Source organism: Molothrus aeneus, unplaced genomic scaffold, assembly GCF_037042795.1.
Source record: "Molothrus aeneus isolate 106 unplaced genomic scaffold, BPBGC_Maene_1.0 scaffold_30, whole genome shotgun sequence".
In the NCBI taxonomy this organism is placed as follows: domain Eukaryota; kingdom Metazoa; phylum Chordata; class Aves; order Passeriformes; family Icteridae; genus Molothrus; species Molothrus aeneus.
In genome coordinates this window covers 2,450,569-2,473,344 of record NW_027098964.1, presented here as the reverse complement: position 1 = coordinate 2,473,344, position 22,776 = coordinate 2,450,569, and the positions used below count along the sequence as shown (strand labels likewise).

The 22,776-nt window shown below is 60.1% G+C and overlaps 2 protein-coding genes across 4 annotated transcripts; one reads left to right on the top strand and one right to left on the bottom strand.

Annotated features, from left to right (window-relative positions):
- The first annotated feature begins 433 nt into the window (after positions 1-433).
- Positions 434-9,502, top strand: TUT1 (terminal uridylyl transferase 1, U6 snRNA-specific). The gene is made up of 10 exons (XM_066570223.1): positions 434-682; positions 1,306-1,496; positions 1,918-2,135; positions 2,437-2,723; positions 3,716-4,775; positions 5,739-5,848; positions 6,756-6,878; positions 6,982-7,074; positions 8,248-9,324; positions 9,495-9,502. The coding sequence occupies exons 1-10, from the start codon at positions 454-456 to the stop codon at positions 9,500-9,502; spliced, it is 3,396 nt and encodes a 1,131-aa protein (XP_066426320.1). The 5' UTR covers positions 434-453.
- A 620-nt stretch (positions 9,503-10,122) lies between these two features.
- TAF6L (TATA-box binding protein associated factor 6 like) lies at positions 10,123-18,132 on the bottom strand. Of its 3 annotated transcripts, none has more exons than XM_066570639.1 (10): positions 17,971-18,132; positions 17,456-17,542; positions 16,923-17,073; positions 16,138-16,188; positions 15,589-15,683; positions 14,891-14,965; positions 13,768-13,988; positions 12,611-12,743; positions 11,565-11,693; positions 10,123-11,475 (listed from the first exon to the last, which is right to left on the bottom strand). In XM_066570639.1, exons 1-10 carry the CDS (start codon positions 18,115-18,117, stop codon positions 10,726-10,728), a joined length of 1,839 nt encoding a protein of 612 aa, XP_066426736.1. In that variant the 5' UTR covers positions 18,118-18,132; the 3' UTR covers positions 10,123-10,725. The 3 variants fall into 3 exon arrangements, with proteins under 3 accessions (XP_066426736.1, XP_066426737.1, XP_066426738.1); XM_066570640.1 differs by having other exon boundaries at positions 12,686-12,743; XM_066570641.1 differs by lacking the exon at positions 14,891-14,965.
- Between the last annotated feature and the right edge of the window lie 4,644 nt (positions 18,133-22,776).

The following is a 22,776-nucleotide window of genomic DNA, read 5'->3' as shown; positions in this document are numbered from 1 at the left end:
CAACCCTTTTGTATTTTTTTTATTTCCATAGAAAAATCTCAAAATCTCGCGGGGGGGGGGTTGGGGAGGGGGGGTGGGTTCGGTGCCCCCCCGTCCCCCCCGCTGTCCTTTTTGCCCCTCCCCCCCTCCAAACCCCCCCCCCTCCCCTCCCCCTCCTCCGCGGGCCCCTTTTGTACGTGCAGAGACGCCCCCGGTTTTGTATCTCGGGCTGTCCCGGTTCTGTAGCGACAGGAAATAAACGCGATGAGTTTTTTCTTCAACGAGAGTCAAAAAACTGGCTGCGCGGGGGGTGGGTAACGGGAATACCGGGGGGGCACCGGGCGGAACGGTTGTGTTGGGGAGCGTTTCCGGGGGGGACACGGTGAGGGACGGACCGCGCGTGGGGGAGCGGGGAGGAACGGACCATTTCCGGCGGAAGTGGCTGAGGGACGGGCGCGGGAACCGGAGCTCGCCATGGAACCGGCGCCGGGGCCGGGCCCTGATCCCGACCCGGACCCTGATCCCGACATGGACCCGGGCCGCGACCCCGTAACGGGCCCCGGCCGCGATCCGGTAACGGCCCCGGTGCCGGTAACGGACCCGGTAACGGACCCGGTAACGGACCCGGCGAACGATCCCGACGTGGAGCCGCTGCACCGGGGCGGCTTCCGCTGCCGCCTGTGCCAGATCACCACGGCCAACCGTGAGTGATCCCGGGGGCTGAAGGGGCGGTGGTTACCAGCACCGGGGGATGGGAGGCACTACGGTCCCGGTTACCGGGGCTGGGGGCTCCGGGGCCCTCCTGTGACTCCCCGGTTCCCGTGTCCGGGGAGGGCTCCGAGATCCCGTTAACCAGAACAGGGAGGGCTTCCAAACTCCGTTTTAACCGGGACCGGGGAGTTTGTATTGCCCCAATTACCGGCACCGGGGAAGCCCTGAGACCCCGGTTCCCGTCCCGGGGATCTCCGTGACTCCAATTTCCGTTGGTGCTTCCCGGTCCCGGTGACCCCGTTCCCAGTATCCCCAGTTCCTGTTCCCGGTGATCCCGGTGTCCCCAGTTCCCATTCCCGGTGTTCCCACTGCTCCCAGTTCCCGGTGATTCCCGTTGTTCCTGCAGTCCCTGCTTCCCGTTATTCCCGTTATTCCCGCTGTCCCCGTTCATCCCCGCAGTGCCCGGTTCCTGTTATCCCCGTTGTCCCGCAGTCCCCAATTCCCGGTGTCCCCAATCCCCGTTAATCCCCGTTCTCCCCATTATTCCCCGTTAACCCCCTCTCTCCCGTTAATCCCCGTTAACCCCCCCGTTAACCCCCCCGTTAACCCGCTCAGTGCCGAGCCTGCGCTCTCACCTGTCGGGGAAGCGGCACGGGCGGCTCCGGTGTTTGCGGGCGGAGCGCCGGGCGCAGGAGCAGCGGAGCCTCTTCGTCAGCGGCTTCCGCCGGGGCACCGCGCCCGAGCAGCTGCGCCGCCACTTCCGCGCCTTCGGCCCTGTCGCGACAGTCGTGATGGACAAGGACAAGGTGGGGACGGCGGCGGCACCGGCGGCGGCGGGAGGGACCCTGGGGACGGGGACATTGTCGCGATAGGCGAGGAAGAAGCGGCGGGAGGGGGCACCGGAACCCCGCGATTATCACGATAATTTAGGAGGGAGCGGGGGGAAGGGACAACAGCACCCCGCGGCTGTCGCGATAGTCAGGGAGGAAGTGGCGGGAGAGGACGGCAGCACCCCGCGATTGTCGCGATAATTAATGAAAAAGTGGCGGGAATTTTGAGGCTCTCGGGGCTGTCGCGATTGTCGCGATAGTGACGGACAAAGCTGGGAAGGGGGGTTCTGAGTGCCCTGGGAGGGATTTCTTGGCCCTGGGGGGGAGGGGGTCTCATGTCCCCTCCCTTGGTAAGGCGATATCGCGCCTATCGCGATAGCCCCTCCCTGTCCCGCAGGGCGCGTTCGCTATCGTGGAGCTGCGGGACCCCGCGGGGCGGCAGCGGGCGCTGGAGCAGCCCCGGCATTTCCTGGGCGGGCGGCGGCTGCGGGTGCGGCCCCGGGAGCACCGGGAATGGCCCCGGGACCCCCCCCGGGACCCCCCCGGGAACCCCCCGGGACCCCCGGGGCTGCTGCAGGCGCTGGGCCGGGCCCAGGACGTGAGTGGGGGGCTCGGGTGGGGGGGTTTGGGGGGGTTTGGGGGGTCCCAAAGCTCTCCCGGGGGGTTTGGGGGGGTCCCGAGGTTCCCCCTGGGGTTTTGGGGGGGTTTGGGTGGTCCCAAAGCTTTCCCAGTGTTTTAAGGGGGCTCCCAGTGCTCCCAGTTTGCCCGGTAAGGAAGGGATGATGCTCCCAGTTTGCCCAGCTTGGCTTGGGGGGAGTCACTCCCAGTTTGCCCCATTTGGCACTCCCAGTTTGCCCAGTCTGCCCAGTTTCCCAGTTTTCTCAGTTCCCCAGTTTGCCTGGGGTGACATTCCCAGTGTTCCCAGTGTTCCCAATGCTCCCAGTGTTCCCAGTGTTCCCAGTTCACCCAGTCTAGCACTCCCAGTGTTCCCAGTGTTCCCAGTCTGGCATTCCCAGTGTTCCCAGTTCACCCAGTTTGCCCCTCCCAGTGTTCCCAGTGCTCCCAGTTTGCCCGGTTTCCGTCCCCAGGTGTGGGCGCAGCTGCAGCTGCTGGTGCGGGCGCTGGAGCTGAGCGCGGCCGAGCGGCGCCTGCGGGAGCTGCTGGTGACCCTGATCAGGGAGGTGTTCACGGAGTTCTTCCCAGGTGAGCACAGCTGGGCACAGCTGGCGTGGCTGGGCACACCTGGGTACACCTGGGATACACCTGGGATACACCTGGGCACAGCTGGGCACACCTGGGTACACCTGGGTACACCTGGGATACACCTGGGATACACCTGGGGTACACCTGGGATACACCTGGGCACAGCTGCGTACACCTGGGATACACCTGGGCACAGCTGGGCACAGCTGGGATACACCTGGGTACACCTGGGTACACCTGGGATACACCTGGGTACACCTGGGATACACCTGGGGTACACCTGGGTACACCTGGGATACACCTGGGGTACACCTGGGGTACACCTGGGATACACCTGGGATACACCTGGGGTACACCTGGGATACACCTGGGATACACCTGGGTACACCTGGGATACACCTGGGGTACACCTGGGTACATCTGGGTACACCTGGGTACACCTGGGGTACACCTGGGATACACCTGGGGTACACCTGGGATACACCTGGGATACACCTGGGTACACCTGGGATACACCTGGGGTACACCTGGGTACACCTGGGTACATCTGGGTACACCTGGGTACACCTGGGTACACCTGGGATACATCTGGGTACACCTGGGATACATCTGGGCACAGCTGGGTACACCTGGGATACACCTGGGATACACCTGGGTACATCTGGGCACAGCTGGGTACACCTGGGATACACCTGGGGTACACCTGGGATACACATGGGCACAGCTGGGCACACCTGGCATGGCTGGGCACACCTGGGCACACCTGGATATGCCTGGGATACACCTGGGATACACCTGGGATACACCTGGGCACACCTGGGCACACCTGGGCACACCTGTCCCCTCACCTGTGTCACCTGTCCCTGTACTTGTCCCTCACCTGTCCCTCACCTGTGTCACCGTCCCTGTACCTGTCCCTCACCTGTCCCTGTACTTGTCCCTCACCTGTCCCTCACCTGTCCCCCCCCGTGTCCCCCCCCGTGTCCCCCCAGGCTGCTCCGTTGTCCCCTACGGCTCCTCCGTCAACGGCTTCGACGTCCACGGCTGCGACCTGGACCTGCACCTGGAGCTGGGGGAGCCCCAAAGCCCAGAGACCCCAAACGGGGACCCTCCCATGGAGGGGACCCCAAACGGGGACCCCCAAATCCCAGAGACCCCCAAAAACCCTTATCCTAACTCAAACGGGGAGCCCCAAATCCCAGAGACCCAAAACGGGGACCCCCAGAGACTGAGAGCCACAAATGGGGACCCCCGGATCCCAGAAACCCCAAACGGGGACCCTCCCATGGAGGGGACCCCAAACGGGGACCCCCAAATCGCAGAGACCCCAAATGGGGACCCCCAGAGCCCGGGGACACTGCTGGGGGATGGGGACACCCCCCTCAAAGGGTCCCTTGTGGGGTCCCAGGGGTCCCTTTTGGGGGACAGAGGGGCCCATTTGGGGTCTGAGGGGTCCCTGTCGGGGGATGAGTCCCCTGAGGCCCTTTTGGGGTCCCAGGGGTCCCTTTTGGGGGACAGAGGGTCCCTTTTGGGGTCTCCTTCAGGTGACAGAGACCCTTCCCTCAAAAGGTCCCTTTTGGGGTCCCAGGGGTCCCTTTTGGGGGACAGAGGGTCCCTTTTGGGGTCTCCTTCAGGTAACCAAGACCCCTCCCTCGAAGGCTCCCTTAAGGGGTCCGAGGGGTCTCTTATGGGGTCCGAGGGGTCCCTTATGGGGTCCGAGGGGTCCCTTTTGGGATCTGAGGGGTCCCTTTTGGGATCTGAGGGGTCCCTTATGGGGTCCGAGGGGTCCCTGTCGGGGGATGAGGGGTCCCTGTCAGGGGATTCATCCCCCGAGTCCGAGGGGTCCCTTTTGGGGTCCCGTTTGGGGTCCGGGGGGTCCCTTTTGGGGCGCGGGGCGCCCCCGGAGCGGGCGCTGCTGCTGGTGGGGGCGGTGCTGCGCCGCTGCGTGCCCGGGGTCCGGGGGGTCCGGGCCGTGCCCGGCGCTCGGCGCCCCGTGGTGAAATTCAGCCACAAACAGTCGGGACTGGCCGGGGACGTGTGCCTGGACAACCGGTACGGACTGGGAGGGACTGGGAGCACTGGGAGGGACTGGGAGGGACTGGGAGAGGGGATGGGGGTGTTGGAAGGGGACTGGGAGGGACTGGGAGGGACTGGGAGGGACTGGGAGCCCTGGGAGAGGGGATGGGGCCATTGGAAGGGGACTGGGAGCCACTGGGAGGGACTGGGAGGGACTGGGAGCACTGGGAGGGACTGGGAGGGACTGGGAGAGGGGATGGGGCCATTGGAAGGGGACTGGGAGGGACTGGGAGCACTGGGAGGGACTGGGTGGGATTGGGAGAGGGGATGGGGGCGTTGGAAGGGGACTGGGATGCGCTGGGAGGGACTGGGAGGGGAGATGGGGGCATGACGGGGATGTTGGGAGGGACTGGGAGTAACTGGGAGAGACTGGGAGAGGGAATGGGGACATGAGGGGGGTACTGGAAACGGACTGGGAGGGACTGGGAGAGACTGGGAGAGGGAATGGGGACGTGAGGGGGGCGTTGGGAGGGGGCTCGGAGGGACTGGGAGCGGGGATGGGGGCACGAGGGGGTCTTGGGAGCAACTGGGAGGGGTTATGGGGGCACTGGGAGCAACTGGGCTGGACTGGGAGGGGAGATGGTGGCATGAGGAGGGCATGGGGAGGGGGCTCGGAGGGACTGGGAGCACTGGGAGGGGACTGGGAGCACTGGGACGGGACTGGGAGCACTGGGAGGGGGGCACTGGGGGTAACTGGGAGGGAACTGGGGGGCACTGGGGGTAACTGGGAGGGAACTGGGGGGCACCTTCTCATTTCTCTCCCTTCTCCTTTCTCTTTCTTCCCCTTTCCCTCCTCCTCCATTTTTCCCCTTTTTCCCTGCCCTTTTTCCTCCCCATTTTTTCCCCCTTTTCCTCCCCATTTTTCCCCCTTTTTCCCTGCCCCTTTTCCTCCCCATTTTTCCCCCTTTTTCCCGTTTTTCACCCCAAACCCGGCCCCAGCCTGGCCCTGTTCAACACTCGCTTCCTGCGCCTCTGCGCCGACGCCGACCCGCGGGTGCGGCCCCTGGGCTACGCCCTGCGGCTGTGGGCGGGGGGGCAGCGGCTGGCAGGTGAGGGGGGGCGGGACCCCTCCCCAAAATGGCATGGGAGACCCTAAAAGGGGCTGGGACCCCCCAAAATTGGGCTGGGACCCCCCAAAAATGGGCTGGGACCCCCCAAAAATGGGCTGGGACCCACCAAAAAGGGGCTGGGACCTGCTGGGACCCCCCCTCCCCACAGCCCCCGTGTGGTTCTTGGGGAGGGGGCAGCACCTGGCAGGTGAAGGGGGGCGGGACCCCTCCCCACAATGGGATGGGAGACCCTAAAAGGGGCTGGGAATCCCAAAAATGGGCTGGGACCCACCAAAATTGGGCTGGGACCCCCCAAAAAGGGGCTGGGACACCCCAAAAATGATGGGATGGGACCCCCGAAAAGGGGTTGGGACCCTCAAAAAGGAACTGAGACCCCCAAAAGGGTCTGGGGACTCCCAAAAGGACTGAGACCCCCCCCAAAAGGAACTGAGACCCCCCCCAAAAGGAACTGAGAGCCCCAAAAGGGTCTGGGGACTCCCAAAAGGACTGAGACGCCCCCCAAAAGGAACTGAGACCCCCCCAAAAGGAACTGAACCCCCCAAAGGAACTGAGACCCCTCCCCAAAAAGGGTCTGGAGACCCCCCCAAAGGGACTGAGACCCCCAGAAGGGGCTGAGACACTCCTAAAAGGGGCTGGGGACCCCCAAAAGGGGCAAAGACCCCCCCCTAAAGGGACTGAGACCCCTCCCAGAGGGGCTGGGGACCCCAGAAGGGGCAGAGACCCCCCCCCAAAACGGGAAGGGAGCCCCGAAAATCCCCGCGGGTGCCGCCCCTCGGAGCCCCCAGCCCAGCCCCAAACGGCTCCAGGCAGCCGGGGGGGGGGTCGTGGCCAATTGAGGGGGGGTCTCAGCTCACTGAGGACCGACCCCCCCCCGTTACTGCCGCAGGGAACCGGGCCGGGGGCGGCCCCCTCCTCACCAACTACGCCCTGACGCTGCTGCTGGTGCTGTTCCTGCAGAGCCGCAGCCCCCCCGTGCTGCCCTCGGTGCGGCGCCTCCGCCTCCTGGCAGGTGCCCAGACCCCTTCCCCACCTTCCCCCCGACCCCTGTCCCCTTTTCGGGGGTCCCCCGCCCCATTCCGGGGGTCTCTGAGCCCTCCCCGTGCCGGTTCCAGGGCCCCAGGAGCGCGCTCGGGTCGGGGGCTGGGACTGCAGCTTCCCCCGGGAGGCGGCGGCGCTGGAGCCCAGCGGGAACCGACAGAGCGCGGGTGGGTCTGGGGGGCCCTGAATTGGGGAGGGGGCTCCAAACCCACTGAGGGGGGGGGGTCCCTAAATCCGGGAGGGCTCCAGTGCCACAGTGGAGGCAGAAATCCCACTGGGAGGGGCTCAAAATCCCACTGGGAGGGGCACAAATCCCACTGGGAGGGGCAGATTTGGGGGTCCTAAATTGGGGAGGGGGCTCCAAACCCAATGAGGGGGGGGGTCCCTAAATCCGGGAGGGCTCCAGTGCCACAGCGGGGGCACAAATCCCACTGGGAGGGGCTCAAATCCCACTGGGAGGGGCAGATTTGGGGGGGTCCTAAATTGGGGAGGGGGGGGCTCCAAAGCCACTGGGGAGGGGTCCCTAAATCCGGGAGGGGCTCCAAACCCACTGGGGGGGGCACAAATCCCACTGGGAGGGGCAGATTTGGGGGGTCCTGAATTGGGGAGGGGGGGGCTCCAAAGCCACTGGGGGGGGCAGATTTGAGGGGTCCTAAATCGGGGGGGGGGGAATCCAAACCCACTGGAGGAACAAATTTGGGGGGACAAATTTGGGGGGGATCCAAAGCCACTGGGGGGGACTCAAATCCCACTGGGGAGGGGCTCCAAATCCATCGGGTTTTGGGGGAATTTTGGGGGATTTTTAGGGGAGTTTTGGGAGTGGTTTTGGGGGATTTTTGGTTTTTTTTTAAGGGGAGTTTTGGGAGTGGTTTTGGGGGATTTTGGGGGTTTTTTTAAGGGGAGTTTTGGGAGTGGTTTTTGGGGGGTTTCTGGATGTTTTTGGTGGAGTTCCTGGGTGATTTTTGAGGGTATTTTTGGGGTGGCTTTGGGGTTGGTTCTGGGTGATTTTGGGAGTGGTTTTGGGGGGTTTCTGGGTGATTTCAATGCTGTTTTTGGGAGTGGTTTTGGGGTTGTTTCTGGGTGATTTCGGGAGTGGTTTTGGGTGGTTTCTGGGTGATTTTAAGGCTGTTTTTGGGAGTGGTTTTGGGGTTGTTTCTGGGTGATTTCAAGGCTGTTTTTGGGAGTGGTTTTGGGGTTGTTTCTGGGTGATTTTAGGGCACTTTCTGCCTGATTTTGAGGCTATTTTCAGGCTTATTTCTGTCTGATTTTGGGGCTCTCCTGGATATTTCCGGGGGTGCCTCCACACCTCTCTAACCACCCCCTCATGCCCCCCATCCCAGCCTCCCTCCTGGCCGAATTCTTCTCCTATTTCGGGACCCTGGATCTGGGGGGGCTCCTCCTGTCGCCCCTGGAGGGCCGAGCTCTGCCTCGCCCCCCTCCCGAGGCTCTCGGGGGTCTCCGCCCGGGCCCCCTGACCCTGCAGGACCCCTTCGAGCTCAGCCACAACGTGGCCGCCAACGTCACGGCGCGCACCGTGTCGCGATTCGTGCGCTGCTGTCGCGACGCCGCCCGCCTCTGTCGCGGCCCCGAGTTCCTGCAGAAATCGCGGCGGGGCCGCCCCTGGGGCGTGATGAGGCTGCTCCAGCCCGCGAACCGCGGGAACTTCGGGAATTCCGAGGGGAAATTCCTGATCCAGGTCCCGCTGCGGCCCCCGGGGGGGTGCGGGGGGGTCCCGCAGAGCGAGGTGAGCGCGGCCGTGGCGTTCGTGCTCAGGGAGGTGCTGGGGTGCGGCTGCGAGCCCGAGGACGCGGGGACACCGGGGGGGACACCGGGGGGGACACCCCCGAGAGATGAGTGTCACCCGGAGGGGGGGACAGGGGGGTCTGGGGGGGAATTTGGGGACACGGGGACATCGGGGGATGAGGGGGAGCCACCCCCGGGAGCTCAGTGTCACCTGGGGAGGGGGACAGGAGGGTCCCGAGGGGAGTTTGGGGACACTGGGACACCGGGGGAGCCACCCCCGGGAGCTGAGTGTCACCTGGAGGGGGGGACAGGAGGGTCTGGAGGGGAATTTGGGGACACGGGGGATCCCTCAGAGCCACCCCCGGGAGCTCAGTGTCACCCGGAGGGGGGGACAGGAGGGTCTGGGGAGGAATTTGGGGACGTGGGGACATCGGGGCCGGGCTCGAAGCGTCGCCTCCCCGAGGGGGTCCCGGACGGGGCCGGGGTCCCGCCCGCGAAGCGGCCCCGGGGTCCCGCGGGTCTCTCCCGGTGGAGCTGCTGCGTCTGGCACCGGGTGTGGCGGGGCCGCCGCCGCCTCCGCCGCCGCCTCCGCTACCGGGGGGGCTCCGGGGGGGCTCCGGGCACCGACGGGAACCGGGGGGATCGAGGGCTTGAGGGTCCCGAGGGGGTTCAGGGTCCCGGGGGGGCTCCAAGTCCTGGGGGGGTTCAGGATCCCGGGGGAGTTCAGGGTTTTGGGGGGGTTCAGGGTCCTGGGGGGGCTCCAGATCCCAGAGGGGTTCAGGACTTTGGGGGGGTTCAGGGTCCCGGGGGTCCCGGGGGGGTTCAGGATTCTGGGGGGGTTCAGGGTCCTGAGGGGGCTCCGGATCCCAGAGGGGTTCAGGACTCTGGGGGGGTTCAGGGTCCCGTTGGGGTTCAGGGTCCCGGGGGTCCCGCTGGGGTTCAGGATTTTGGGGGGGTTCAGGGTCCCGTTGGGGTTCAGGGTCCCGTTGGGGTTCAGGGTCCCGGGGGTCCCGCTGGGGTTCAGGATTTTGGGGGGGTTCAGGGTCCCGTTGGGGTTCAGGGTCCCGTTGGGGTTCAGGGTCCCGGGGGTCCCGCTGGGGTTCAGGACTCTGGGGCTGTCCCGGGTTTCGGGGGGTCCCCCCTGGCCCTGGAACGGGCCGTGACCGCGGCCATCGTCCGAGGGGACACCGGGACCCCCCCCGCGCCCCCCCCGCAGCCGCTGCTGCGTTTCCAGCTCAGCGCCCGCCCGGGGGGGTCGCACCGGGACCCCCAAATGCTGCTGCAGCTCCAGCCCGAGCCCCCCTCGCCGCTTTTTCAGGAGTTTTTCCATTTTTTGCGGGGTTTTCTGCCCGGAATGGTTCGGCAGCGCCTGGGCTGGGGCGGGGAATTTGTAAATTCTGAGGTTTTTCAGTAAAATCCGTTGGGCAGCGTGGCCGGGGGTGTCACTGCAGGGGGAGGGGGGAATTGGGGGAGAAAATGGAAAACTGAGATTTTATTGAGTAGGGAGGAGCTCTCGGGGACTGCTGGGGTCACACCTGGCACTGACCACTCAACACTGACCCCACAGCAGGCACTGACCACTGACCCCACTGACCATTGACACCACAGCAGGCACTGACCACTGACCCCTGACACCATTGACCCCACAGCAGGCACTGACCACCGACACCACTGACCACTGACCCCACTGACCACTGACCCCACTGACCACTGACCCCACTGACCACTGGGGCTGTTTATTGACCCCACACCATCCACTGACCACTCCATGCCACCCCCTGACCACCACACCCTCTCCACTGACCACCGGACACCCTTGGATGCCCGCTCACGCCCATGCAGTGACCGCTCCACGCCACCCACTGACCACCAAACCCTTTCTGCTCGCCACTGGGCACCCTTTAATGACCACAACCCTTCCTCTATTTCCTTTATTGCCCATTTCACACCATCCACTGACCACCACCCCCTCTTTAGTGGCCACTCCCCATCCCTTACCGACCACTCCACGCCCCCTTTAGGACCGCCCCAGGCCCCTGCCGCCCCCCGCCCCATTTCCAGCCCCATTGCCGGGCTCAGAGCAGCAGCAGCAGCGAGTACTCGGCTCGGGGCCATCTCCGCGGGGCCCTCGCGGTTCTCCCGATCATCGGCAGCCGCTGCGCGTACCGGGAGCCGAGCGCGGCCCCGGGCGGCTGCGGGAAGCTCGTCTGGAACCTTCGGCCGGGGCAGCGCCGCCCGGTTTGGCGCCCCGCGATCACGAAGCTGAAGCGGGGAGGGCCCCGAGGGGCGAAGCGACATTTCTGGAACACGTCCCGGGCCCCGGGCCGGTGACCGGAGGGGGCGCGGGGGGTCCCGCGGGGCCGGGGCGGGGGTCCCGGCGCTCGGTGCAGCGGGGGCCGCTCCGGGCGCGGCGGGGGCGGCTCCTCGTCCCTCGGGCTCACCGTGGCGTTGGTCAACTGGGGCATCTTGCGGGCGGCTCCTTCGGCCGGGGGCTCCTTGCGGGCGCCCTCGGGCGCTCCCGGGGGGCTCGGGGGCTCGGCGGGGGCGCCGGTACCGAACCGAGCCGCGAGGCTGTCGCCGAAAAAGTCGTAGAGCTCGCGGTACATGTCCCGCAGCGACGGCGAGGGCGGCGACGGCGGCGAGGAGGAGGAGGAGGAGGAGGAGGAGGAGGAAGCAGCGGCGGCGCCCCCCGGTATCACCGGGCGGCCCAAACCCAGCTCGGGGGGGGGGTCCTGGCCGGGGGGGCTGTGCCGGGGGGACCCCTCGGGACCCCCAAATCCCGGGGCTTGCTGAGCCTTGGCCTTGAGCAGCCGCTCCACGGCGACCTGGGGGACACGGGGGGGGTCAGAGGGATCCAAGGCGGGGTTAAAGGGGTGCGGACCCCCCCCCCCCAAAAAAGCCCCCCCGGCCTCACCAGGATGGCGCCGTAGACTTTGTGGCCGTCAGCCTTGACCTGGGCGTTGGACACGGAGTAATCGTCCAGCACGGCCTGGAGGTTGGGCCAGTACGTGGGGAGGTGGGGGTACAGCACCCGCTCCACGGCCTGGGGAGGGGGGGGACATGGGCTGAGACCCCCCCGGAACCCCCAAAGCCCCCCATGGAACCCCCAGAGCCCCTTTAGACCCCCCCGTGTGCCTTTCAGGACCCCCAAAACCCCCTTGGGATGACCCCAAACCCCCTCAGGTTCCCCCCCACACCCACTTTGGGACCCCCTCAGGACCCCCCTACAACCCTCAGAACCCCCCAAACCCCTTCAGGACCCCCCTAAACCCCCCCATAGCTCCCCCAAACCCCCTCAGGAAGCCACTAAAACCCCTCAGGACCCTCTCAAAACCCCCTTGAGACCCCCCAAAACCCCCATAGTCCCCTCAAATCCCCTCAGAACCCTCTCAAAACCCCTCAGGACCCTCCAAACCCCCCATAGTCCCCTCAAATCCCCTCAGAACCCTCTCAAAACCCCTTCAGGACCCCCCTAAACCCTCCCATAGCTTCCCCAAACCCCCTCAGAAGCCCCTCAAACCCCCTCAGGACCCTCCAAACTCCCCATAGTCCCCTCAAACCCCCTCAGAACCCCTCAGGACCCCCCCAAACCCCCCATGGTCCCCTCAAATCCCCTTAGAACCCCTAAAATCCCCCTCAGGACCCCCCAAACCCCCCACAGTCCCCTCAAATCCCCTCAGAACCCTCTCAAAACCCCTTCAGGACCCCCCTAAACCCTCCCATAGCTTCCCTAAATCCCCTCAGAAGCCCCTCAAACCCCCTCAGGACCCCCCCAAACCCCCCATAGTCCCCTCAAATCCCCTTAGAACCCCTCAGGACCCCCCCAAACCCCCCATAGTCCCCTCAAATCCCCTTAGAACCCCTCAGGACCCCCCCAAACCCCCCATAGTCCCCTCAAACCCCCTCAGAACCCCTCAAATCCCCCTCAGGACCCCCCCAAACCCCCCCGGGCCCCCAGACCTTCCAGCCCAGCGCGTGCAGCCCCACCACGGCCCCGTAGTGGGAGCAGAGCGGCCGCACGGGGTCCGCCAGGACCTTCTGGAGCGCGAGCAGGATCTGCTGGTAGAGGCCCCTGACCAGCTCCCCGTGGCTCCTGCGGGCACAGCGGGCACTGAGACGGGTCCTGGGCATTCTCCTGCCGGGTCTGATCCTCCCGAGAGGCCGAGGGGCCCCAGAGGAACAGAAAGGCGAGAATTGGGTGCAGCAGGGCAGCCTTGGGCTGGGCTCGCGCGCTTGGTTTTAATTAATGGCCAATCACAGGCTCAGCTGTGTGGGGACTCTGAGCAGTCACGAGATTTTCTTTTCTTTTTTCTTTCCTTTTTCCTTTTCCTTCCCTTTCCTTTTTCCTTTTCTTTTCCTTTTCCTTTCTTTCTCCTTTTCCTTTGTTTTTCCTTTTTCCTTTCCTTTCCTTTTTCCTTTTCCTTCTCCTTTCTTTTTCCTTTTCCTTCCTTTTTCCTTTTTCTTTTTTCCTTTCCTTTCCTTTTTTCCATTTACTGTTCCTTTCCTTTCTTCTCCTTCCCTTTTACTTTCTTTTCTTTTCCTTTCCTTTTCATTTTCTTTCCTTTTTTTGTTTTTCCTTTTCCTTTTTTCCTTTTTCCTTTCATTTTCTTTCCTTTTTTCGTTTTTCGCTTTTCCTTCTCCTTTTCCTTTTTTCCTTTTTCCTTTTCCTTCTCCTTTTCCTTTCCTTTTTTCCTTTTTCCTTTTCCTTCTCCTTTTCCTTTCCTTTCCTTTTTTCGTTTTTCCTTTTCCTTCTCCTTTTCCTTTCCTTTTTTCCTTTTCCTTCTCCTTTTCCTTTCCTTTTTTCCTTTTCTTTCTTTTTTTTGTTTTTCCTTTTCCTTTCCTTTTTCCTTTCCTTTCCCTTCTCCTTCCCCTTTTCCTTTTTCTTCTCCTTTCCTTCTTTTCCCTTTCCTTTTCCCTTCCCTTCCAATAAAACCCTTTCTCCTCTTCTTTCACTCTACCACATCCTTTCCTTTTAAAATAACACAAATCCCCAAATATCAAACCGCCCCTTCCGAATCACCCGGCCAAAATCCCCATCCCTGCCCTCCTCCTGGACCCCTCACGGGGCCCTGACCCCGCAGACCCCCCTGGGACCCCCCCAATTCCCCCGTGCCCACCAGAAGATGCGTCCCAGCAGCAGAGCAGCGTAGTCACGCAGGGTCCAGTGGTCGTTGAGGGGGTTGATGGAGGCTGCCAGGGGCTCCAGCACGCAGTAGAGCACGGAGCCCATCAGGCTGCCCACGTAGGAGCCCAGGCACAGGAACGGGTTCTGCAGGAGGCTCCGAGCCAGCTGCAGCAGCCGGCTCAGCTGCTCCAGGTCGTGGCTCACGGATTTCACCTGGGCCGGGGCAGAGGGAGAGTTTGGGGACGCTCCGGGGACAGCCCTGGACAGCCCGGCCCAGCTCAGCCCAGCCTGGCCCAGCTCAGCCCGGCCCAGCCCAGCCTGGCCCAGCTCAGCCCAGCCCAGCCCAGCCCAGCCTGGTTCAGCCCAGCCCAGCTCAGCTCAGCCCAGCCCAGCTCAGCCCAGCTCAGCTCAGCCTGGCCTGGTTCAGCTCAGCCCAGCCTGGCCTGGTTCAGCCCAGCTCGGCCCAGCCCGGCTCAGCCCAGCCTAGAGACCTTCAGCAGCCTCTGGAGACCCCCAGGACCCCCAAAACTCACCCCAGATCCCCTTGGGATGCCACAAATCCCCTGGGGACCTTCAGGGACCTCCAAAACCCACCCTAAACCCTCCCAAGACCCTCAAAAGTCACCCCAGACCCCCCCAGGACCCCAAAAGTCACCCCAGATTCCTTCAAGACCCCAAACCCCACCAGGACCCCGAAAACAACCCCAGGACCCGAAAATCTCACCTCAGATTCCCCCCAGGATCCTCCAAACCCACCAAGAGCCCCCAGGACCCCCTCAGGGCTCACAAAACTCCTCCCAGGCCCCCTCAGGATCCCCCCCAGAACCCCTAAATTCATCCCAGGACCCCCCAAACTTCCTTCCAGACCCCCTAAACTCCCCCCCAGGACACCCAAACCCCTCCCGGACCCCCCAAAACTCCCCCCAGATCCCCCTAACTCCCTTCAGGAGCCCCCCCAAACTCACCCCAAAGCCCTCAGGACCCCCCAGGACCCCCCAATCTCACCCCAGGACCCCCCAGTCTCACCCCAGGACCCCCAGGACCCCCCAGGCTCACCCCAGGACCCCCAGGACCCCCCAGTCTCACCCCAGGACCCCCAGGACCCCCCGGCTCACCCCGCTGACCACGTAGACGAAGTAGGGCAGCAGCGCCGCGATCTTGGGGTTGCTCTGGAGATCCTGCAGGGCCATCTGGGGGGGCCCAGAGGGGTCAGCCCGGCCTGGGGGGGCTTGGGGGGGGGGAGACTCAGAATCCCCCAGACCCCGCCCCAGTTTCCCCCTTTTCTCCTCCCCCCAGGACCCCCTGAAATCCCCCAGATCCCCCCTGCCCCCCATCCTAAGAGCCCCCCAGGACCCCCCAAACTCATCCCAGGGCTCCTGGAGACCCCCAAGATCCCCCACAGAACATCCAGAACGCCCCAAAATCCCCCAGACCCCTCCCCAGACCCTCCCCAGCCCCCTTTTCTCCTCCTCCCAAGCCCCCATAGACACCCTGAGACCCCCTGAAATCCCCCAGACCCCCCCAGAACACCCTGAAATCCCCCAGACCCTCCCCAGACCCCTTTTCTCCTCATCCCAAGCCCCCCTGAGACCCCAGGACCCCTGAAATCCCCCAGACCCCTTTCCAGACCCCTCTCCAGACAACCCCTGGGATCCCCCCAGACCTCCAAGACCCCCTGAAATTCCCCAGATCCCCCCTGCCCTTCACCCCAAGACCCCCCCCAAGGCCCCCAGACCCCCTCCAGGATCCCCTGAAATCCCCCAGACCCCTCCCCAGCCCCCCTGAGACCCCCCAGACCCCCCTCACCCCCCACCTTCATGAGCTGGGGGTCGTCGCCCAGCACGGCGCGGGTGATTTGCTGGTAATACTTGAGGAGGTCATCGCTGAGCGAGGAGACGGCGCTGGGCACTGCAGGGAGGGCAGGGGGCACCCCCAAAGTGAAACCAACCCCGCTGGGGGGGCTTGGGAGGGGGAGAAAAGGGGGAAACTGGGGAGGGGGCTGGGGGATTTCAGGGGGTCCTGGAGGGGTCTGGGGGGGTCCCAGGGGGTGTCTGGGGAGGGGTCTGGGGGATTTTGGGGCGTCCTGGGGGGGTCTGGGGGGGTCCTGGAGGGGTCTGGGGAGGGGTCTGGGGGATTTTGGGGCGTTCTGGATGTTCTGTGGGGGATCTTGGGGGTCTCCAGGAGCTCTGGGATGAGTTTGGGGGTCCTGGGGAGGTCCTGGGGGTCTTGGGCGGGGGGGGGGATCTGGGGGATTTCAGGGGGGCTTGGGAGGAGGAGAAAAGGGGGAAACTGGGGAGGGGTCTGGGGGGATTTCAGGGGGTCCTGGGGGGTCCCAGGGGGGTCTTTGGGGGTCGTTCCTGACCTGCTCCCTGCGGCTCCAGGTTCCCTTTGCCATCCAGGTAGGACACGTGCACTGCGGGGGGGGGGGGGGAGGGATGAGTGAGACCCCCGCCCGGCTGGGGGGTCCCAGGGGGGGATTCGGGGGTCCCAGCGATAATTCTGGGGGTCCCAGGGATAATTCTGGGGTTCCCAGGATGGTTTTGGGGTTTCCAGGGGATATTTGAAGGTTCCCAGGGGATGTTTTGGGGTGCATCTCTCACAGCAGTCTCAGCACAGCCCTTGGGGGTTCTCAGGGATAATTTTGGGGTTCCCAGGAATATTTTGGGGATATTTTGGGGATATTTTTGGGGACATTTTGGGGATATTTTGGGGTATTTTGGGGATATTTTGGGGCGCACCTCTCACTGCAGTCTCGGCACAGCCCTTGGGGGTTCTCAGAGATATTTTTGGAGATATTTTGGGGGACATTTTGGGGATATTTTGGGGTATTTTGGGGACATTTTGGGGCGCACCTCTGACTGCAGTCTCAGCACAGCCCTTGGGGATTCCCAGGGACATTTTGGGGATATTTTGGGGTATTTTGGGGATATTTTGGGGCGCACCTCTCACTGCAGTCTCAGCACAGCCCTTGGGGGTTCTCAGGGATATTTTTGGGGACATTTTGGGGATATTTTGGGGGTATTTTGGGGGACATTTTGGGGATATTTTGGGGTATTTTGGGGACGTTGTGGGGCGCACCTCTCACTGCAGTCTCAGCACAGCCCTTGGGGATTCCCAGGGACATTTTGGGGACATTTTGGGGCGCACCTCTCACCGCAGTCTCGGCGCAGCCCTTGGGGATGTTGGTGGCCAGCGCCAGCTCCAGCAGATTCACCTCCCGATCCTCGGGGAAAAACAAATCCGAGTCCCGGAGGGGCCGGAACGGGAGCGAGTCCTGGGAGCCACAGCCACAGACGGCCTGGGGGGACAATGGGGACATTGGGGACATTGGGGACACTGGGGACATGAACAGGGACAGTCCTGAGAGCCACAGCCACAGACGGCCTGGGGGGACAGTGGGGACATCATTGGGGACATCATTGGGGACACTCAGGAACAGAGTTCTGAGAGCCACAACCACAGACGGCCTGGGGGGGACAATGGGGACATTGGGGACATCATTGGGGACATTGGGGACAGTGAGGACATCGGGGACATCCCCGGGGATTTGGGGACACTGCAAGGATCGGGCACAGCCCCAGTGTCCCCAGGCTCAGCCCTCCCAGTCCCCCCAGTGTCCCCTCTGTCCCCAGTGTCCCCAGTCCATCCCAGTGTCCCCCCAGTGTCCCCTCTGTCCCCACCTCCACGTTGCTCCAGCGCAGAGCTCGGTTGAAATCCTCCACGGTGAGGCGGCGGCGCCGAGTGTGCTTCAGGAACTGGGAACTGTTCTGGGGAACAACGGGGAAAAATGGGGAAAAAACGGGAAAAATGGGAAAAACAGGACATGAGAGACTGGGAGCTGTTCTGGGAATGGGGAAAAACGGGAAAAATGGGAAATGAAGAATGGGGAAAAACGGGAAACGAGGAACTGGGAACGGGGATGGGAACGGGCACAATGGGAATGGGAATGGGGACGGGAATGGGGGAATGGGAACAGGATCAGGTAACCCCCGGTCCCCCCGGTCCCCCCGGTAATCTCGGTAACTCCGATACCCCCCAGTCCATCCGGTATCCCCGGTACCCCCCGGTATCCCCGGTATGCCGGTACCTGCGTGGCCTCCCGCAGCCGGTAGCCCTGATAACCCCGGTCCCCCCGGTAATCCCCGGTAACCTCGGTAACTCCGATACCCCCCAGTCCATCCGGTATCCCCGGTACCTGCGTGGCCTCCCGCAGCCGGTAGCACACATCCTCGGCCAGCAGCGCCGCCACCTCATCGCTGAGCTCCACGCCGGCGCTCTCGGCCATGAGCCGCACCGAGTCCCGGGGCAGCTCCACGAAGCGCCGCTCCTCCCGCTCCGCCATGGCGGGGCCGGCCACGCCCACGAGGGGTGGGGTTATGCAAATAAGAGCGGCGCGGGGAGTGCCGGGAGCTCCCCGGAACTTTTCTGCCCCGGAACGCTCGGGCCGCGCTCGCTGTTCCCGCACCGGAAGGGTCGGGAGGACTCCCAAGATGGCGGCGCCCGCGCGGTTGTGTCACGTTTGGGTGGGAGCCGAGACCGGAGCCCTTAAAGGTGGGGGGGGGGATCCTGAGGGGTCTGGGGGCGTCGAGGAGAGTCCTGAGGTGGGATTCGAGAGGGTTCCGAGGGAGTTCCGGGGACCGGGAGGGGCCTTTGGGGGGTCCCGGGGGTGTCCGGGAAGGCACTGAGGGTTTGGGGGTGAATTTGGGGGTCGCGGGGGAGTTCCCGGGGGGTCTTGGGATGTTCGGGGTGGTCTTGGGGGGTCTCGGGGTGATCCTAAGGTTCTCCGGGGGGGGAGTCCTGGCGGTTTTTGGGGGTCCCGGGGGGATCCTGATGTCCCGGGGAAGGGGCCCTGTGGGGGGAGGTTTGAGGGGTCCCGGGGGAGTTTGGGAGGTTTTGGGGGGGACTTGAGAGGGTCCTGGTGCTTTTGGGGGGTCGCGGGGGGGGCCTAGGGAGGGACTCTGGGGGGGTTTTCGGGGGTCCCGGGGGGATCCTGAGGTCCTGGGGAGGAGTTCTGGTGGTCCCTGGGGGGCGGTTGGGGGGACTCCGGGTGGTTTTGGGGGGGTCCCGGGGGGGGGTGTCCCTGACTTTCCCCTCCCCCCGCAGGGGTGAACCTGCAGCGCCGAGAGGCCACGAACCACGCGGGGGGGGAGGGGCTGAGCCGGGCCTGGGGGGTCTCGGTGCTCACCTGGGGGGACCCCGCCCAGAGCCAGGTGAGTTGGGGGGGGTGGGGTTCTGGGTTCCTGGGGGGGCTCCTGTCGGTTTTGGGGGGTCCCGGGGGAGTTTTGGGGTATCCTGAACCCCCCCCCCGTGCCCCCCCAGGTGCTGGTAGAAATTTAGCAAATGAAGTTAGACACTCAGAGGATAAAAATAGAAAAAATGCATTGGAAGGATTTTTCCTGCTAGTGAGTGAGTTTCTACCTGTAGGGGCATCGGGGGTAGCACGGTCGGGACGGACGGGGACGAGAGATCTCTGAAGCCGGGTCTGGAACTTGGGGTTTATTGCAAAGGGCCCGGGGGCAGGGGCCTTGTGGAACTTGGGGTTTATTGCAAAGGGCCCGGGGGCAGGGGCCTGCTGGGATTTGGGGTTCATTGCAAAGGGCCCGGGGGCAGGGGCCTGCTGGGAGCTGCCAGCCACAGCTCAGAGCAGGCCTGAGAGAAGAGAGGGGTTGAGAGGATGAGAGGTAAGAGAGCAAAAGCATAAGAGAGTAAAATGGGCTAAGCGAGTAAAAGGGCAAGAGAGTGAAGTTCCCATTACAATACAAGAAATCATCTTCTGTGTTGAATATTCTAATTCCCATTAGAATTCTAGATTGTGTACGTACTAGATTGGTTCCCACTAGAACCAATCTAGTACATACACACAAATCCTACAGCATTTCCATACGGCCTATAAGAATCACTACATTACCATACTGTGTTACATTTTAAACCCTAAAAGCTCCTCTTTGGACCCCTTCTGCCAAGCTGGCAGGGTCTGCTCGGCCCCTTGGGCCTGTCTGCAGGCAGAGGGTGTTGTTCCATCAAAAGGGGATCACCTTCAGTGGCCACACCATTGTTTTCCTGTTGTTCAGTAACTGAGGGATCTCAAAGCTTGCTTTCATTTCAATCTTGCTTATAGTTTCCATATTCTCAAAATCTTTGCCAGGCAATCATATTTATAAGGCTTTCCTGTTTCATCTTCCCCAACGTCTCTCCCCCATTCTGATGAACAACTAAGATTTTAGACGCTGTTTTACTCATAATTCTTTGCACACATTGAAGTATACAGGGTACTGCTACTAAAACTACAATTATTACTATTAGAATAATCAAGCCTATTTTACAGAGTTCCTTTAGGCAAGGTGCAAAAGCTCCGACCGTCAAACAAACTGTCTAGCCAAGATGGGTCACCCGTTGTAATTTGATTAGCTAAATCCTTTAGGTTCTGTAGCTGTTTATGAATGGAAGCAGAATGATCAGGTAAGTTCATACAACATAATCCTTCAAAATCTTCACAACCATGCCCATGTGCTAGTAAAAGAAAATCAATGGCAGCTCTGTTTTGTAAAGTGGCGTGTCTGACCGCTTCTTCATCTGTCAACAAATCACTGATTGCAGCAGAGGTGGCATTTACTTCTCTGCTGAGCCAACACCCTAACTTGTTTAATTGTGTCAGTGCAGCTGAGGAACCCCATGAGGTAGAAAAATGCTTGCAACAGTTGATTTTCCAGAGTTCTGAGAGTGAAAATTGCTATCATGGTTGCTTTCATATTAATGTCCCCAGGAGGATCTAATCTTTCTGCTTTTCTTCTTGACTACCTCTTGGACACTGGGAGCAATTATTGTAAGTTGTCCCAAGGCCCACCATCTATTTTTGAGGGTATACCTTGCCAGGCCCTGTCTCCACAGATGAGCCAGATTCCTCTAGGGAACAGAATTGGAAGTTTGTTGAAATGATCTGTGTGAGGTTCATCACACGTAAGAAGCTCAGTTTGATTGCACTGAGAAGTCATATTGCTATAGGCTGGGTGATATGGGGTAAATGAGGGCCATCTTCTCCTAGGAAATGAAAGAAGGAACAGGTATCCATAGTTAATGAGCCTAGGATTTCTAGCTCTTGAAGGTCAGATTTATCAGCTTTAGAATTATCAATGTAAGTTTGGTGTTTCTGGCTGGGAGTTGGAGATACACGCAGCGGCTTGGAACCGGGACCGGGCTGTACCAAAGCTGCGGCAAACGCAGTGGGGGGTGGCGGCGGGGCCGTGGAGATAGAACTGCGCATGCGTGCGGCTGATCCCGGAAGCAGCGCTGTGGTTCCATGAGTCGGCGCGGAGTGATATCGCTGGTGCTGGGTTGTAGCAACTGCGCATTCGTGGGTTCCATCACTACGGCGGCGCGGGCAGTCATCATGGCGCCGGGCGGGCCAGGGCGTGCGGGAGGAGGTGGAGCTGCAGGAACAGGAACGGGGCTGCGGCTGCGGCCGTGGAAGGGAACGCCGGGACGTCCGTGGTTGCAGGAGGCGGCGGAGCCGCGCCATCCAGCAGCTCTGAAGCGGGAGGGTGCGGTGGGGAAGGCGCGGCTCGGCCCGCCATGCAGCGGCGGCGGCAGGAGAGGGGAAGCGACCACGGGCGGCGCTGACGGGAGCCCGGGCTGGAGCGCCGCGGCGCCGGCACGGGGTGCCTTGGGCGGCTGGGGTGCCCGGGTAAAACAGTCATTAAAACACCCTAAAAATTATTTTAAAAGCCCTGAAAAAGCCCTAAAGGTATCCTAAACATTTCCAGAGAATTCCTAAAAAACTCCTGCAAAAAAACCCCTAAAATATCCCTAAAAATCCCTGAAAAATCACCTGAAAGACCCTAAAAAACAGTTTAACCCCTACCTGTAACACTGTGGCCTCCAAACATCATCTCTACCTATTAATCGGGGTAACTGCAAGACCCTCAAACACCACCACAATCACCAGCTTGAGCTGGTCTGGACAGCACCAAATAAAATTAAAAGCTTTATAAAGAGAAAAATTAAAAATAAAAATTAAATAAAAAATAAAATTAAAAAAAATAAAATAAATGCTTTAAAAATGGGAAAATAAAAAAATTTAATAAAATAGAAAATTAAAAAAATAAAAAGCTTTAAAAATAGAACAATTAAATGTAAAAATAAAAAAAATTTAAAAATTAAATGCTTTAAAAATAGAAAAATTAAAACTAAAAATAAAAAATAAAAATAAAAAATAAAATTAAAAAATAAAATAAATGCTTTAAAAATAAAAAATTAAAACTAAAAGTTGAATAAAAAATAAAAAAAAAGATTTAAAAACAGAAAGATCAAAAATAAAAATTAAATAAAAAATAAAAAATAAAACAAATGCTTTAAAAATAAAAAAATAAAAACTAAAAATTGAATAAAAAATAAAATTTAAAAAAGAAAATAAATGCTTTAAAAATAGAAAAAGCAAAAAATAAAAATGAAATTAAAAATAAAATTAAAAATAAAATAGTTTAAAAATTAAAAATTTAAACTAAAAATGAAATAAATAAAATTTAAAAAATAAAATAAATGCTTTAAAAATAGAAAAATCAAAAATAAAAATTAAATAAAAAGTAAAAAATAAATTCTTTAAAAATAAAAAAATAAAAACTAAAGATTGAATAAAAAATAAAATTTAAAAAAGAAAATAAATGCTTTAAAACTAGAAAAAGCAAAAATATAAATTGAATAAAAATTAAAAAAATAAAATAAATGCTTTAAAAATAAAAATTTAAAAAATAAAATTAAAAAATAAAATAAAAAGATTTAAAAATAGAAAAATCAAAAATAAAAATTAAATAAAAAGTAAAAAATAAAATAAATGCTTTAAAAATAAAAAAATTTTAAAAATTAATTAAAAAATAAAATTAAAAATAAAATAAAAGGCTTTAAAAATAGATAAATCAAAAATAAAAATTAAATTAAAAAATAAAATAAATGCTTTAAAAATAAAAAAAATCAAAACTAAAAATTAAGATAAAAATAAAAAACTAAA